The following is a 16,019-nucleotide window of genomic DNA, read 5'->3' on the forward strand; positions in this document are numbered from 1 at the left end:
GCCGATTAAAAAGTATAAGAAAAATGAAATTGGGGGAAAATTTACGGGGCATAGGGTTTCTTCTTGACGATCGAGAATCAGTGAGACAATACCCTGTACTGTTATTTGGTACAATAGAAGTGAAATTTTGATTGGAATCTTACTGAATTAATCGACCAACATGTGGCATGAGGCTCGGAAATCCGAGAGGAAGGTGCACGATATGATGGACGCAGCTCGGAAGCGGGCTCAGCGCCGAGCCATATACCTGGCTAAGCGGCGAGGCGACCCTCAGCAATCAATCCAGGTTATCGGATCTCGCTGCCGCATCCACCGCGATGATGCACTCTACCAAGCTACCCAGGATCAGCAAGGCTTGTACGGCTTTTCAGTTTTTATTCTATATGTATTTTTTAGATTAGTTTTTATTCTATTAGTTTCATCAGTTTTTTTCATTTTTTCTAATGGAATAAATTATTGTTATCTGGACGCCATGTCGATCAAGGGAACAAAGGTTTTTTTTTTTTTTTTTAAAAATATTTTAGTATTTTGAACAACATTGATGGAATTCATTTGATTGTGAGAATAGGTGTTTTGGATTGTTGGTGATGAATTAATAATGCTGATTGTTCGTAACTTGCTCTTGATTATAGCTGTTTTTATAGCCTTTACTTGTGCGGTTTTTCAATTTGGATTCTGGCATTTTGTCGTTAAGTTTGAGGTAACCACTTTGCCATATATCAGGATACCTTGGAATGGGAAGCAAGATATTTTAATTGACAGGTATTTTTTAATTTTTCTTAACCGCATTTCCAATGGGGAAATTGCAGAAAATATTTTTAGTGAGGAAATTTACTGGTGGTTTGTCTGCTTTACTTATGGGCAGCACTTGCATTATCCTCTTTATAGGTTTGATGGTCGTGCCCTTCTCGACTTTATTCGTGATACCAGTTCCCGACGATCTCGAGGCGTTGATAAAACTGAAGAAGAAGAAGAGCTAGAGGAGTTTGTTAATTTTGAGCGTTATCGGGATTTAATTAAGCATCGCCGCAGAGGATGTCGGTGCTTTTTTTGCTTTTTAGAAGTCAATTGTGTGATTTATGATTCTTTGTGTTTTTTTTTCACTTTTTAGAAGTCAATTGTGTGATTTATGATTCTCTATGTTTTATTGTGTATAATCTCTAGTTGACTATCTCATGATGTTATGTTATACAATTATCACTCTTGAATTGTATGGTTGTGATTAATCACTACTTTAAAGGATTAACAAGAAGTTTGTCAGTTACCGACGAGGATGGACTGCAACATGTTAACCAAGAGATGGAGGCTAAAATCACAGCATTTTTCAGAGAATCAGCGGACATGTTAGTTTTTCTTATAACATTACTTTTAATGTTGAAATTTTCTTTTATGGCTATTGCACTGTAAATTTATATTGCTGATATCGAAATTGGCCACATGCATACTCTTTCATACTTTAAAGTAACACAATGTGCGTGATGGGAGAATGCTGTTACCAGTATAGTCAGTTGTTTCGGTGTGATATTTCATGTTTCGGATTGTGCTACTTCTCCCAAATGTTTCATTTTCATTTATGTTAGTGCAAGATAAATGTTTCTTGATGTCTTATTTCTGTAAGTTCTGATTGGCCTTTGTTCGGATCATTCTCTTTGTTTATTTACTTGTAACTAATCTTTATGTTTGCCCTTTTAACCTTCTCGTGGAAACTGTGGTTGCAGTAGATCTCATGCAGCTCAGCCTCAATCAAGCAAAGGCTCTTACTCGCAAGTTGGTTTCTCATATGATGCAGAAGGAAAGGAAGATACTCAATATTCAGATGGTGAAGAAGAGGATGACGAAGAGGACGATGAAGAAGAATATTTTAACAGTGACGACAGTAATGATGAAGAAATGGAATCAATTGCAAGAGAATTTGGAGTGAAGAGATATGGATGGCTTTTATATATGGATAAAAAAGCCAAGGAGGAGAAAAGGAGGCAAAAAGAAATTATCAAAGGAGATCCTTCAATTGTAAGTTTGTGTGTGGTTTGGATTCGAAATGTGGCTCGATGAGGTTAGAAAAGTATATATAGTTAATACCCATCTATATTACCTCTACTTCAGCGGAAGCTAAGTCGCAAAGAAAGAAGGAAAGCTTCTCAGATAGAAAGAGAGAGGGAAAGAGAAGCTACCAGGAGTAATGGAACAAGAGTACTTCGTCATGACCCCTATCGGTGAATACTTGATACTCCTGTTGATGCGTTTACTGGAACATGTGGAGAGTTTCTAGGAGAAGTTATTTGTGGTCCTAATATAATTTAATCTGATAATTTGCAGGGACTCCAGGAGAAGTCCTACTTATGAAGCTTACTCACGTTCTAAAAGGTTAATATGTTCGCATTTGTGTTCGTTTCAAAATAAAACAACTGGCACACTATTCTGAATCGTGTCTGTTTTGGATAGATCAAGGTCTAGATCTCGATCATACTCGCCGTCACAATCAAGACGCGTTTCACGTGGAGTGAATGCTGACGATACTCATTGGAGCAAGGATAATGGTCCCAAAATAGAGTATATTACTGAATTTGGGGGTGCTGGTGATGGAGATGAGCCAAAGCGTGAAGGATATTCTCCTCCACCTTCTCCACCATCTCAGCTTGATACATCAAACCGGTCGGAGCACTTGACCTTTAATTCTTGCAAAGATAGATTGGACACTCTTTACTCTGCTGCAGCTTAGCCTCCATTTTGTTATCCGAGCCAAACTTCTGTGGTTTATAATATATCATATTTAGGTTACAAGCATAACTTCCAGGGCGATGAGGGAAGGAAGCTTCTTTTTTGTAGCTCTTTTTTCCCCTGCGTTGAACATCTATGATTGCATCTGAGCTGGTGGAAGTCCCATGAAGTGTTTCTAATGCTTCTGCTTTCATGCAGACAATCATCCGGTCGCATACTTGAGGCCCTTCATATAGACCCTGCATCTGGTGTATCTCTTGAGAAAGATAAAAGCACCGTGCTGTTGAAAACACCAAGGTAGTGCTTGGTTTTTCTAATACGCATTATAATTTTTTTAATAGGTATTGCTCTTTATTGTAAGGTTTATGAGAACTGTTTGACATTTCTTATAGTGGTTTCCTTGCTGGTTTACTTTACTCTTATTCTCTTGGCAGTATGTCCTCTGCGCTAGCAAAGTTGAGCAAAGCAACAAGCAGCGGCAATCTCTCTAAGCAACAGGGGGACAAGAAGGAAACTCCTCAAGAACGACTTAAACGGATCATGGAGAAACAACTAAACAAACAAAGTATATTTGCTTGATGTTTATTCCAGAAGTGAAGCACCCAATCCATTCATCTGATGCGATATGTTGTCAAAATAGACAACTAGAAGTCTAGGATCTTTTTCTTAAGTTACTTGCATTTGGTTATGTGACTCTATAATTAATGTTATAAAATGTGGTGTGATTGCTATTTTTGCAGTTAAGAAAGATACCGCTGCCGAGATTGCTAAGAAACGAGAGCAAGAAAAGCAAAGGCTCGAAAAACTTGCGGAAACAAATCGAATAAGTCGATATCAACGCCAAAGCCGAAGCCGAAGCCGAAGCCGAGGTAGAAGTTACAGCCGCTCTCCTAGGTATATACCGGTTTCTTAGTTTTGTATGATTGTTACTAAAATTCCACATTTGTAGTGTGTTGGACTCAGTTTCATCCCTTTGCCTACTATTTCTATGTGGAAACCAAATTCCATTGAGAGTTTCCTTTTCCCTTTACTCGATCCATACAGCATTTTTGAACTTCTTTTAGGCTATACTTTTACGAATTGGAAAGGCATCCCATTTTCACCTGCACACCTTTTTGACACCTTTATATTGTCACAGTAAGAGTAGGTATAAAACTTGCTGTTGACAAACTAGTTCTATTTTAGGAAACTAAGTTTACATTTAAGCATGGATAATTTTGATATATGTCATTTGTGAAAAAAATAATGTGATTTATTTAATTGCACCTCCTGTTGTTTTTGTAACATTAGGATGATCACATATTAGGCTGCTTTGTGTTTTTAAAGAGTTCGATTTTATGTGATTGATGCAGAAGGTACAGAGACAGCCGTAGTCCAAGCAGGAATAGAACTGCACGTAGATATCATTCAGGATCTAGCTCTCGGTCTAGTTCTCTCTCCTATTCTCCTCGGTAACATATTTTAGTCTTAGGTTGTAAGGCGTCACAGGTACTGTATCTCGGTTACTTATGGCTTCATATTGCAGTGGAAGAAGGTAGTCAAGATATTAAATGGCAAAGTCTGCAAAGGTCTTTGAAAGAATTTCAGCACCTCCCTACAATCGAAGTGAAGTTGATTTAATGTTTTGTGCTAGTGTGCTTTAGTTCTCTGTTGACTTCTACATTATCCGAAACTGTATGTTGGTTTTACTATTATCCATGACGACCTTTCTTCAGAAGGAAAATTGGTATGGGTTTACTTCATTATAGTTGTCAAATTGTGGATACTGACTGAACTGCTGTTTATGATACTTGGCTCTTATGTTGACTTCTGATGAAGCGGCATAACGACTGCCTAATCTGTATCTTGACTTAGCTGCATGTCTTGTCCGCAAATGTATCTATATGTCATACTTTTGAAATGGAAGTCGCGCTATCTGGCGAACCCAGTTTTTATGTCTATGTGAACGTTCGATTGGATGCTATTGCATCGAACGGCTAAGCTTGAGGTTTGGCTGAAGATTGATGTATATATTTTAGTTTCAGTGACTATGAGTTAGCCTGAGTAACGATGGCAATACCTAGACCTATCTGATGTGGGGATGGTTTGGGTACGACGATTAAATTGGTATTTGGTTGGGTAGCAGGTTTTATATAATCCGATTTAGACCCGACTCATTTAGTAAATATAGTAAATTATATTGTTTCAACAAACCTATTAAATATAGGTAAAGAAATTATATCATGTATTCTACATTTTAAATCATATCGTTTATAACATTTAACACGATTGTTTTGTTTGTTTGTGGGTATTTATTCATATGATGAGATAAGGGTTACTAATTAGATAATGAATATGTCTTTTGTGAGACGGTCTCACGAATATTTATCTGTGAGACGAGTTAACCTTATCGATATTCGCAATAAAAAGTAATACTCTTAGCATAAAAAGTAATATTTTTTTATGGATGAGCCAAATAAGATATTTGTCTCACAAAATACGATTAGTGAAATCGTGTCACACAAATTGTTATGTTAATTAATTTAATTTTGACGATTTTTTACTATAACAAAAAAATTATTATGTATTCCACTGTCCGAAAGAGTAGGATCCATAGAATTTCAGGTATGGGTTGGCACGAACTTACAGTTAGGTGTAAATGGAGTTGGGTTGATACGGGTCCTTCAAAATCTTGACTGGCCGGGCATCCGGTTCTAGAAAAGTCGACCAAAACCCAATACATTACCATCTCGACCTTCAGATTGATAGACATTGATGCAGTGTCAGGTTGAACTCGGACGTTGTGTTTACCAGTTTGTTAAAATATGTAAAACTATCCATATATTAGGTTTGTACAGAGTTGTCAATTTGGGTTGGTCACTCTGTTGATCAAAAAACAAAATTAATTATAATTATTGATGAAGAAATGAAGAGACAGAGAGAAGAAAGACATAATAATTTATGTATGGTTGATTAATTTTGAAATATTTATATTACTTATAATTGTTAATGTAAGGATGATTAATATTGACATCGATTGATTGATTCTAGAACATTTATGTTATTTGATGCTTGATTAAATTTTTTACAAATGTATTATTTAAAATGATTTATATGTGATTTTTTTTGTGGGCCAGTGACTGGTTGATGTTTTTCTAACATACCAAAATAGTTGACTAGTCCCTTGCGCTGTTTGATGGCGGGCTGAGACGAGGTAGATCCGACCCCTTTGACCGCTCTAGGTTCGTATAAATTTTATTTGCTTTTAATAAATCTATGTGCATCATGATTTATTTGAGTGATGATTTGCTCTCTTCTTGGACACATATTTCTAGTTGGTTGCTTTTGCTTTATAAGGGTAATTGACTCGAGTCGGAGGAAGATGGCTGTTCCTTCAAATTATGAAAGAATGATTGAAAAAGTAAATGATTAATTTTTAGCTAACTGTTTTGCATACCCTTTTCAACGAAAGTCCAAAATCGTATAGGAGACAATAAAATATGTGCCAATTATCAACTACTCTAATTTGGTTCAAATTTAAATAAAAGGCATTGTACCTTTATGGGTTGATGAATTTTTTGTATTCCTGGACTTTATCGCCGACTGAATCCCGTGCATCAGACGGTAGTACTCTTTTGATCTATCCCAAAAGGCTCAACATTAATATTTTGCTTTGTTCCATCCCTATGTCCCCATACTTTTCATACATTCGTTTTTAAATTTTTTTTATTTGGCATCTCTTTATTTCTTTTGGTGGGGAATAATAATGTTCCTTACCTACAAAACACGTCAAATTTTATTTTTACATGAAGTAAAAAATTCCTATATTTGGTACTAAATTGTGTTTCATCTTTTACTTCGTGACATGGTTTTAGATGTGATTATAAAATCAAAAAGATGGTTTTTTTTTTTTATCTATTTATATGTGTTGATATAATTATCAAGTTTTGAACAATCAAACACTTGGGGATATCCACCAAGATGGCAAGATAGTAGGATTTGTTTTCTATAACAACGTGACTTCAATTTCCACTCTCTTTGCTTTTCATGGCCTTTTTTCTTTTAGTTTTAGCTTAGGTATATAGCTATGATACACACACACAGAGACATACATATATATATTTAAAAGACTTCAATTTCCACTATCTTTGCTTTTCATGCCCTTTTATCTTTTAGTTTTAGCTTATATATATATAGTTTTGTTATGTTGTCCATTAACCATGTCACTTTTGTGTTCGTTAATGAGATGACATTTATATATATAATTTTGTTATATTGTCCACCAACAGTGTCCACTTCACACTAAATATTCATGTATATCTACCAGGTAAACATAGAAATAGACAGGGTTGTTGGAAAAAAATAATAAAATTATATTTTTATACAGTTTTAATATGTTATCACCAGTAATATCCCTCTTACAATACATATACATATACTAAGTGTGCACAAAGATGTGCACGATTGAGAGATAACATATCAAAACCAACCACACACACGAACGAGGCTTCTATAAGACTATACTAACCTTTTCCTCGTAGAGGGCGGGAGTCTTTGAGTTTCTTGACAATTGACATCACTCTTTAAATTCAATTCAAAATTTTGCTTCTACATATTTGTTAGCCTCTTGAAAACAAGAAAAACGACAGATCCAACAGAATCGTGCATTTTATAGGTGTCAATTCCCTCTCATGAAAAAAACGATTTCACTTTACATATATACATATGTGTGTGTATATATATACATTAAAAACTATGATGATTTTATGTTCTAAAAAATTATACGAAAAATGGGTTTAGGTGGATTTAGCCAACAAAATTGCATGATAAGTTTTCGTCCTCTGATATTGCCTATACATACGGCTATAGGACCACGATATAAATGGAGATGGCTGAAAAATATTACATTGATGGCAACTATACATAACCTTGGCCGGGAAAGTTGCATATAATAATAATAATAATAATAATAATAATAATAATAATAATAATAATAAAATCATACGTTTTTATAAAAAAATTTCAGATTCTCTAGACTCGTAAATTATTGTTATCATGATGAATTTGGTTCCATATAAATAAATAAATAATAATAATATATATATATATATATATATATATATATATATATATATATTTCAAGGTTTTTAGATAAACAATTTTATGTGTGTGGTACTTAGTAGGCATCATCTTTTTATGTAGCTTTACACCCTACAAATCCAAACTTCGATTCAATGATGAATGCCTTTTGATAAAAATAAAATAAAATGTTATAATATATGGTTACTTTTTCTACATCTTCTTAAAATAATGAATATTGAAAATGAACATCCATCCTCTTTTTTGGAGATCACTTTAGATTAGGCTTTAATGATCCATTATTCCTACTAACTTAGGAGACTGAATTTAATTATTATTTTTTATCTATTAAAACGTTGATGGAGCACATGGGATGGTCGTGGATATCTCATGAATTATTAGTTGAAATCATGCCCATTTTATGAATATTTTATTTCTAATATTAGTGGATCTTTTTTATTAAAAAGAAAAATCAAAGTAAGCAAACGTAAATGCAAGTGTGGTTCCATCAACTTTGTCAAAAGAAAGATTAGATGGATTAACGATAGCATCAATCAATAAGAAAAAATAGTTGAATATACTAATTATGCAAATTTAGTTAATATTTTTTTCTTTGTTATTTGCATTAAATTGCAAATATTTTGAATAATATATTATTATTGATGGGTTATGACACAATTTAGTTTTCTAGTTCATTAGCTTTATCTTTAGTCAATTAATGATTGAGATTCTTTATTAAGATTCATAAATTTATCTACACTCATAGAAGTCTTAAAAAATCTACAAATAATTAATACTCTTATTATCATATTTTCAAGGTACGCATTCTATTAACAATCATATGTTCTAGTTCTTTGGAATTTTTATCGGGCATCAGAGAGTCTTCGTCAGACATTTACGAGGTTTGTTTCAATCTACCCATGCAGGCACTGCCTGCACGGGCAATGAACGGCCCGGATCACTCCACATGAGTGATCCGGGTCCACCTCCATGTAAAAAAAAAAAAAAAAAAATTGGCTCGAAAAAATCCGAGCCGTTGGATCGACCCCTGCAGGCAGTGCCCGCAGGGGTAGGGTCGACCGAATCCATTTACGATGCCACTCGCTTTATTTTGCAGCGTACGTAACAACCCAAAAAGTTAACTTTGGAATTTTTCGAATATTAACTGACTACCTGTATTTTTACTGAGTACCAGATCTTCTGTAATCATAAATATCATTTTTTATATCTTTTCCATTAGTGTCTATGCCTCACAGTTAAGTTTTGAAAAACTCTCAATAGTTGAAAAAATTGAACACATTAGCTAGTCTTGATACTAATCATGCAACATGATATTATTTAAAAATCAAATATTCATATACCATGAAATTATTCTTGTCTTGTATATATATATATATATATATTATTATCGAAAAATTTTAACCAGAGAATTATTGGCGATTGCCACTTGAGGATATATGTTTAATCAATGTAACAACTGATTTGTCCTTATCATTACGTGCAATGTTAGCCAAATCACACACAATTGTCAATTTGGTTTTATGAATTTATCAAATCAGATTTGCTCCACTCTACGATTTTATATATCAAATTTGTTCGTGTGTATGTCTAGTTAGCAATCACACCTAACTCAATTTATTGTCAGGACGAGTGATCTCCATCTCTTTGTATCTTTTGAACTTTTGTTTGCATTGTGAAAGCTCGACATATCAGTAGACGAACAAATATGGGTGTGGCGGAGGAAGACAACTTCTTTATGGTGCCCAACACCGTGTCGGAGCCGGCGATCTGGGTCGGTCACAAGCAGCCCCACCGTGTCGGGTGGTTCTTGGACAAGAATACGACTTGATCATATATATTATCGATATTAATTTGTTCCTCTTATAGCACTGATCTTATCTATGCATGCTTGGACTCAATTATGAATAATTGGACATAATTTGGTTAATCATAGTGTCCCAACATTATTTAATAAAAATTTATGCGAAGCTATATTGTTTAATAATTGACAAAAACTTGTGTGAGACGGTCTCACCGGTCGTATTTTGTGAGACATATCTCTTATTTGGGTCATCCATGAAAAAAGTATTACTTTTTATGCTAAGATTATTACTTTCTATTGTGAATATCGGTAGGTTTGACCCGTTTCACAGATAAAGATTCGTAATACCGTCTCACAAAAGATCTACTCTTAATAATTTTGTTAAATCATAATATATTATATGTCCGATAGCTCATAAAAATTGTGTCACAACTTGCTCTTAACTCAAAATAAATATTTGAAGAAGATAATATTGATTCTTCTAGCCTAACAGTACAAAAACAGAGTTATGTTAGAAATTTGAGTTCACAAATAAAAGAAGAGTAGGTCTCTTGTGAGACGGTCTCACGAATCTTTATCTGTGAGACGGGTCAATCCTACCGATATTCACAATAAAAAGTAATACTCTTAGCATAAAAAGTAATATTTTTTCATGGATTACCCAAATAAGAGATCCGTCTCACAAAAAACGACCCGTGAGACCGTCTCACACAAGTTTTTGCCATAAAAGAATAATTAATTTAGGGTTGACCCCATTAATTTTTTAAGGTTTTAATAAATCCCCAATCGGCCAATCATATAATTAAATGATTGATATTAGTTTCACATGAACCTCCATTATTGCAGTTAAAATTATATTATCTCTTCTTAATTTAACAAATCTTAAGGTCACGTTAACATGTGACACCCTGCGGCCAATAATAATAATAATAGTAATATAAATTGTCATATCCGATGGCTGCAATTTCAGTAGCCCATCTCCTTTATTTTTTCGATTTTTTTAAAAAAAATTATAAATAATTGACTAAAATACAAAATTATATAAATCAGATTAATATATTGAGCGTCATGTGAAATACTGGTAAAAAATATTATATTTATTTGTGTTGTCAAGTGTCGTGAAATATAGGGGGGTTTATCATTGGAATAAGGTGAGGATCCACGGGTTAGGATGAAAAAGCGAAATTGAATGCTTTGCATATCTTTTTTAAAGGCTAAGAACAGTTTGATTCGTTGATCGTCAAACAGAAAGGAAAAAAAACAAGAACATAAATATCCAAAGTTTTGTTTTTACAATCATCAATGATCAAATCTAAACCAGAAGAGTTATCAACAAAATTATTCAAAGCATTGATGAGCAAAAACGGAGAAGATGATACTTTTTTGTTTTTCATAGCTACGAAGGACGAGTTTGAACTTGATTCGGAAATATGAATTAGCTTCGGGACAAACTGTGAACTATACCAAATCTTCTATCTCTTTCAGTTCCAATGTTCCATCTGGATCTCAAGAATTTTCTTTGTTATGCTTTGGAGGTTCAATATACTACGAATCATGAGAACTATCTCGGTTTTCCCTCTCCTATTGGGTGAAGTAAATCGGAGATGCATGCATTTATTAAAGTGAGTGTGGAGGCAGAAGCTTTTTTCTCAAGCAGGTAAGGAAATCCTTTTAAAATCATTGGTTCCATCCATCTCCTATACTGTTATGTAGGAAGATATGATGAACTCGTTTTGGTGGGACGGTCTTTCGTGTCAATTTTGTTAGACGGATCTTTGATCCAACTCAATTTCATGAAAAAATATTGATTTCTACGGTAATTATGGATTGGGTCTACTCTTCTTACACATATAAATTCGTGAGACCATCTAGACCTAGTCGAATAAATAAATTATTTTTATAACACATAATTTAACTCCTTTTCCATAAATAATTTATCACGTTCAACAACTAATAATAAATGTCGTGGGGTTTTTTTTCCTCATTTTAGAAAGTCGGTGCTACTGAAAATAGACTGGTCAACTTGTGAAAAATTGGTCTTTATATGACTCCAATCCAAAGAATATTAATGTCTTCCAGCTTGATTCAAATACTTAAAAGGAACTTTTTTAATCCATGAAAAAGGCGTTTTTAGCTTGAGTAATGCTACATGTACAACTAAATTTGTACAATAATTTTTACAACACAAAAAATTCAATACAAAATTTCATTTATCAACACCTCATGATAAATTCAATGCAAAATTTCACGATATAATAACAAAATCTCACGATTTAATTATTGTAAATATCGTTGTACGATATTTTGGTTGTATCTTTAGCATTATTCTTTTACCTTTGGGATGATTTTATTTTATGTAAAATCTCGTGAATCACTTATTATTTTTATTATTTATTTGGTGTTTAAATTTAAATTCAAGTGATTTTATAAATCTATTGAGAAAAATAATATTATTTTCACTAGTGAATGTTAAATTCTAAATTAGTTAGCTTAAATGATCTATCATCTTCATTTTCATTTAAAAAAGTAAATGTTTTGTGATCCGTAATTCAGAAATCACTACTTGAAATTATGTCTTCGAAATTATATATATTTGATTAGTTATTATGTTGTTGTCAAAATCAAAATCTCAATCGAATTAAAGTATTTAGAAATTAAGCTTTTTAGGACGACCAAATCATATTTAATTAATTATTGCTTGTTTGAAAGTTGAAATTATGTCAATGATTCTACAACTCCAAATAAACTTGCTATAACTGAAATTTAAATATATCCTGCCTATGTGGACTGAAAATCGGTTCATTTTTTTTTCTTAATAAATGGAGGAATAATCGGATTTATATTTTGAAGTTGCAAAACCAAAGATTAACTCCATGAGTAGGTCTCTTGTGAGACTGGTCTTACGAATTTTTATAGGTGAGACGGGTCAACCATATCGATATTCACAATAAAAAGTAATACTCTTAGCATAAAAAAATAATATTTTTTCATGGATGATCCAAATAAGAGATCCGTCTCACAAAATACGACCCGTGAGACCGTCTCACACAAATTTTTGTCTATCTCCATTCACAATTTACTAAGATCAAATTATTACGGTTATTTTTGTTTAGCATGGTTCTCTTGGTTTGGTGTCAAGAAGGTGACCCCGAGTTTCTCACTTTTACAAAATATCAATTGGGTTCGAGTCTTGTTTACATGCATTTTTGTCTAATAATTATTGGTTGTTTTATAATTAGATGTAATTGGTTACTTGATAGTATACTTGAATTACGCTATGTGTTTTTATTAAACATCACACAGTCGGTTGAATTAAGTTTTTTTAGAGTTGTATATACATATTTGAATAATCATTCTTTCTTAAGTTAACTTTTAGGCTTGAATTATATACATTTCTCAATTTTTAACATTATATCAAATCTAGGACTCACTGTTATGTATTAGACTTCTATGTGAATTACTTGATAATGTCTGGTAAATTTCACTCTTCAATTGTTCATTTTTGAGCTTCAGATGATTGTTTTAAAATATATCACATCTGTTGGATTAAATAATTGAGAATTGTAACTTGTATGTATCGATTAAGACAATTCTCTCTTTTCGAACTACTTTTGGGTTGAGTTAAGATCAATTTATCTGTTCACAATTTTCAACTAAGGTAAATTTTAAAAATAAAAATAAAAATGTATTGTTAAATAAAAAGTTGTATTTTTAAAAAAATAATGCTTTCCCGCGTGTCTGACTGAATGATTCTCCCCACTGGCTCTTAGCAGGCAACAAAACTAACTCTATCGAACACTTTCCCAAGTTATTCTTCACTACAAAAATACAACTAATCAACTTGTTAATCATAATTTTTAATAATATATTTAAAATAATTAATATAAATCGGTTTAGATATCCAAATTTAAGTTTTTGAGTTAGTGAGATGTATAATCTGTTCAAAATTTTTTTTTTATTCGTAACCTTCTTGGATATGTTATTTATTAAGGAGGACCTTTAATTTTCATTTCACACAAAAATATACGATCTTGTGTTTAGAAAAATATTTAAAAATTAAAGAAATATTATATATATATAATTTTGATTACTCAATATTTTTTGAATAACATATATATAACTACAAATATGTACGTAATCAATAATATTTCACCTAACCATTTTTTAATTAAAACCCCTGACCCTGTCTACTTCCTTATTTGGTAACCGTTCAACCTATCTTTTTAGACACATTAATTATTAATGTCGTTAATAATATAATATAATATAATAATATTATATATGTCAATAAAAACAATCACTCCCTCAAACTTTTAATCAAGAGTGTATATATTTCAAATACAGTTAATTTAAAAATCAAAAAGAAGGAATTTACTCTAAAAAATTAAAGAATAAAATTTTAAAAATAATAATATTTTTACAAAAAATAAAATATTAAACTGGGCCCCACCTCCACCACTGTGTTATAAATTTCTCCACGATCATTCTCCGTTTCCCATTTTCAGTTGCGCTTTTCCTTCAGCTTCACTCCATCTCCATTTCTCCAGCTTTTTCTGTCAACAGAATCAGTTCTCCTAGCTCAAAATACCCTTTTCTCTGCATGAATTTTGATCCTTTTTTGGAGATCAATATATGTAGGTTTCTCTTCACCTTTTTTTGTACTGATTTCTTCAAGTTTAAAGTTGTGATCGAGTACAAGAAATGGTGGACGTGGATCGAAGGATGAATGGTCTGAACCCGGCTCACGTGGCGGGTCTCCGCCGCCTCTCTGCACGCGCCGCCGCCTCTCTGCCCTCGACGCCCCTCCCTCCACGAAACAGCCTTGTCTCCTTCGCTTCTCTCGCGGATAAAGTCTTGACCCATTTGAGAAACTCGGGCATCCGGGTCCAACCTGGGTTGTCCGAGGCAGAGTTCGCATTAGCAGAAGCAGAGTTCGGGTTCACCTTCCCGCCGGACCTGAAGGCGGTGCTTTCGTCCGGTTTACCCGTCGGAGCGGGCTTCCCCGACTGGCGATCGGCTGGCTCGGCACGGCTCCACCTTCGCGCCACAATCGACCTACCCATTGCTTCAGTCTCTTTCCACATAGCTCGTAATGCATTATGGTCCAAATCATGGGGGCAGCGGCCATCCGACCCGGAGAAGGCCCTCAAGATGGCCCGGAACGCCCTGAAACGGTCCCCGCTTTTGATACCCGTTTTCAACCATTGCTACATACCTTGCAATCCCTGTCTTGCGGGAAACCCCATCTTCTACGTCGACGAGAACAGAATTTTCTGCTGCGGCTGCGATATATCGGACTTTTTCGACCGCGAATCTTCCCTTTTCCATCAAAGATCCGACACAAATGGTCTCTCCAAGCAAAGATCCATTTCTGGGAAATCAGCGGGATCGTTCGCCAAATACTCGAGAAGGAGTCTGGACGCTATCTCCGGCGGACGAGCGCCGAGATGGGTAGAGTTCTGGAGCGACGCCGCCGTGGGACGCCGCCGGAGAAACTCGAATTCGTCATCGTCCTCTTCATCTTCGCCTGACAGATATTTCGACATGCCGAAATTCGAAATCCCAAAATGGATATACGAGTACGTGACTCGGATGGGATCCGTTCTGAGAGGAGGAGGATGGACAGAATCCGACGTCTCGGAGATCGTACACGTGTCAGCATCTGGGTTCTTCGAGGGCGAGATGGTGATGTTGGACAACCAAGCCGTGCAAGACGCTTTGCTTCTGAAAACAGACCGGTTCTCGGATCTGCTCCGGCAAGCAGGCTGGAGCTCGGAGGAGGTATCCGATGTATTGGGTTTTGATTTTCGACGGGAGAAGGAGAAGAAACAGACCAAGAAGCTGTCTCCTGAGTTGATAGAGAGAATCGGGAAACTGGCTGAATCGGTGAACCGGTCATCTTTGTCGTAAATCGAAGATTCCTTAAGCTGTTGTTTTATCACCCTATCCAAGTCTCGTGTTTCATTTTTGCCTCGCACAAAACTTTGGCTAATTGGAAAATATAATTTTGAAAAAATCAGAAAATCAAGTTATTTTATAAATATATATATATTAAAATGTGTGTAAAAACAAATATAGTACAATATGTAATGAAATTATATAAGAAATATATTGTTTAATATTAATAATAAAATTGTTTTTTATTTACAATCTTTGCGTAATTTTTTATTTAAATATAATTTTACGTGTAGAACAATGTTTAAAATACAATAAATTCAAGTTATTTTTAAGGTAAAATCTCAACTTCAGCTCATATTTTGTCATATTTAGATTATCAACATTAATATTATCGTATAAACTATTAGATAAATGATTGAAATACAATCTAAATCTAATCATCAACCGTTTAATTAAATAGATGTTAAGCAGGGGATAAATATTTGAAGGCGTAACCATACACGCACGGATGGAGAAGGGGGTT

At 33.9% G+C, this 16,019-nt stretch overlaps 2 protein-coding genes across 4 annotated transcripts; both read left to right on the plus strand.

Annotated features, from left to right (window-relative positions):
• On the plus strand, window positions 1-4,577 carry LOC142539643 (uncharacterized). 3 transcript variants are annotated; one of them, XM_075645238.1, is made up of 13 exons: window positions 2-357; window positions 724-762; window positions 889-1,037; window positions 1,262-1,343; window positions 1,719-2,010; window positions 2,104-2,213; window positions 2,317-2,364; window positions 2,443-2,652; window positions 2,917-3,015; window positions 3,153-3,283; window positions 3,459-3,612; window positions 4,071-4,169; window positions 4,244-4,577. In XM_075645238.1, the coding sequence occupies exons 1-13, from the start codon at window positions 161-163 to the stop codon at window positions 4,254-4,256; spliced, it is 1,623 nt and encodes a 540-aa protein (XP_075501353.1). In that variant the 5' UTR covers window positions 2-160; the 3' UTR covers window positions 4,257-4,577. The 3 variants fall into 3 exon arrangements, with proteins under 3 accessions (XP_075501355.1, XP_075501353.1, XP_075501354.1); XM_075645239.1 differs by having other exon boundaries at window positions 1,722-2,010; XM_075645240.1 differs by lacking the exons at window positions 4,071-4,169; window positions 4,244-4,577 and having other exon boundaries at window positions 1-357; window positions 3,153-3,311; window positions 3,459-3,537.
• A 9,361-nt stretch (window positions 4,578-13,938) lies between these two features.
• On the plus strand, window positions 13,939-15,541 carry LOC142539644 (uncharacterized). Its single transcript, XM_075645241.1, has one exon. The coding sequence runs from the start codon at window positions 14,300-14,302 to the stop codon at window positions 15,506-15,508; it is 1,209 nt and encodes a 402-aa protein (XP_075501356.1). The 5' UTR covers window positions 13,939-14,299; the 3' UTR covers window positions 15,509-15,541.
• Window positions 15,542-16,019: the final 478 nt, after the last annotated feature.

Source organism: Primulina tabacum, chromosome 3, assembly GCF_025594145.1.
Source record: "Primulina tabacum isolate GXHZ01 chromosome 3, ASM2559414v2, whole genome shotgun sequence".
NCBI lineage: Eukaryota > Viridiplantae > Streptophyta > Magnoliopsida > Lamiales > Gesneriaceae > Primulina > Primulina tabacum.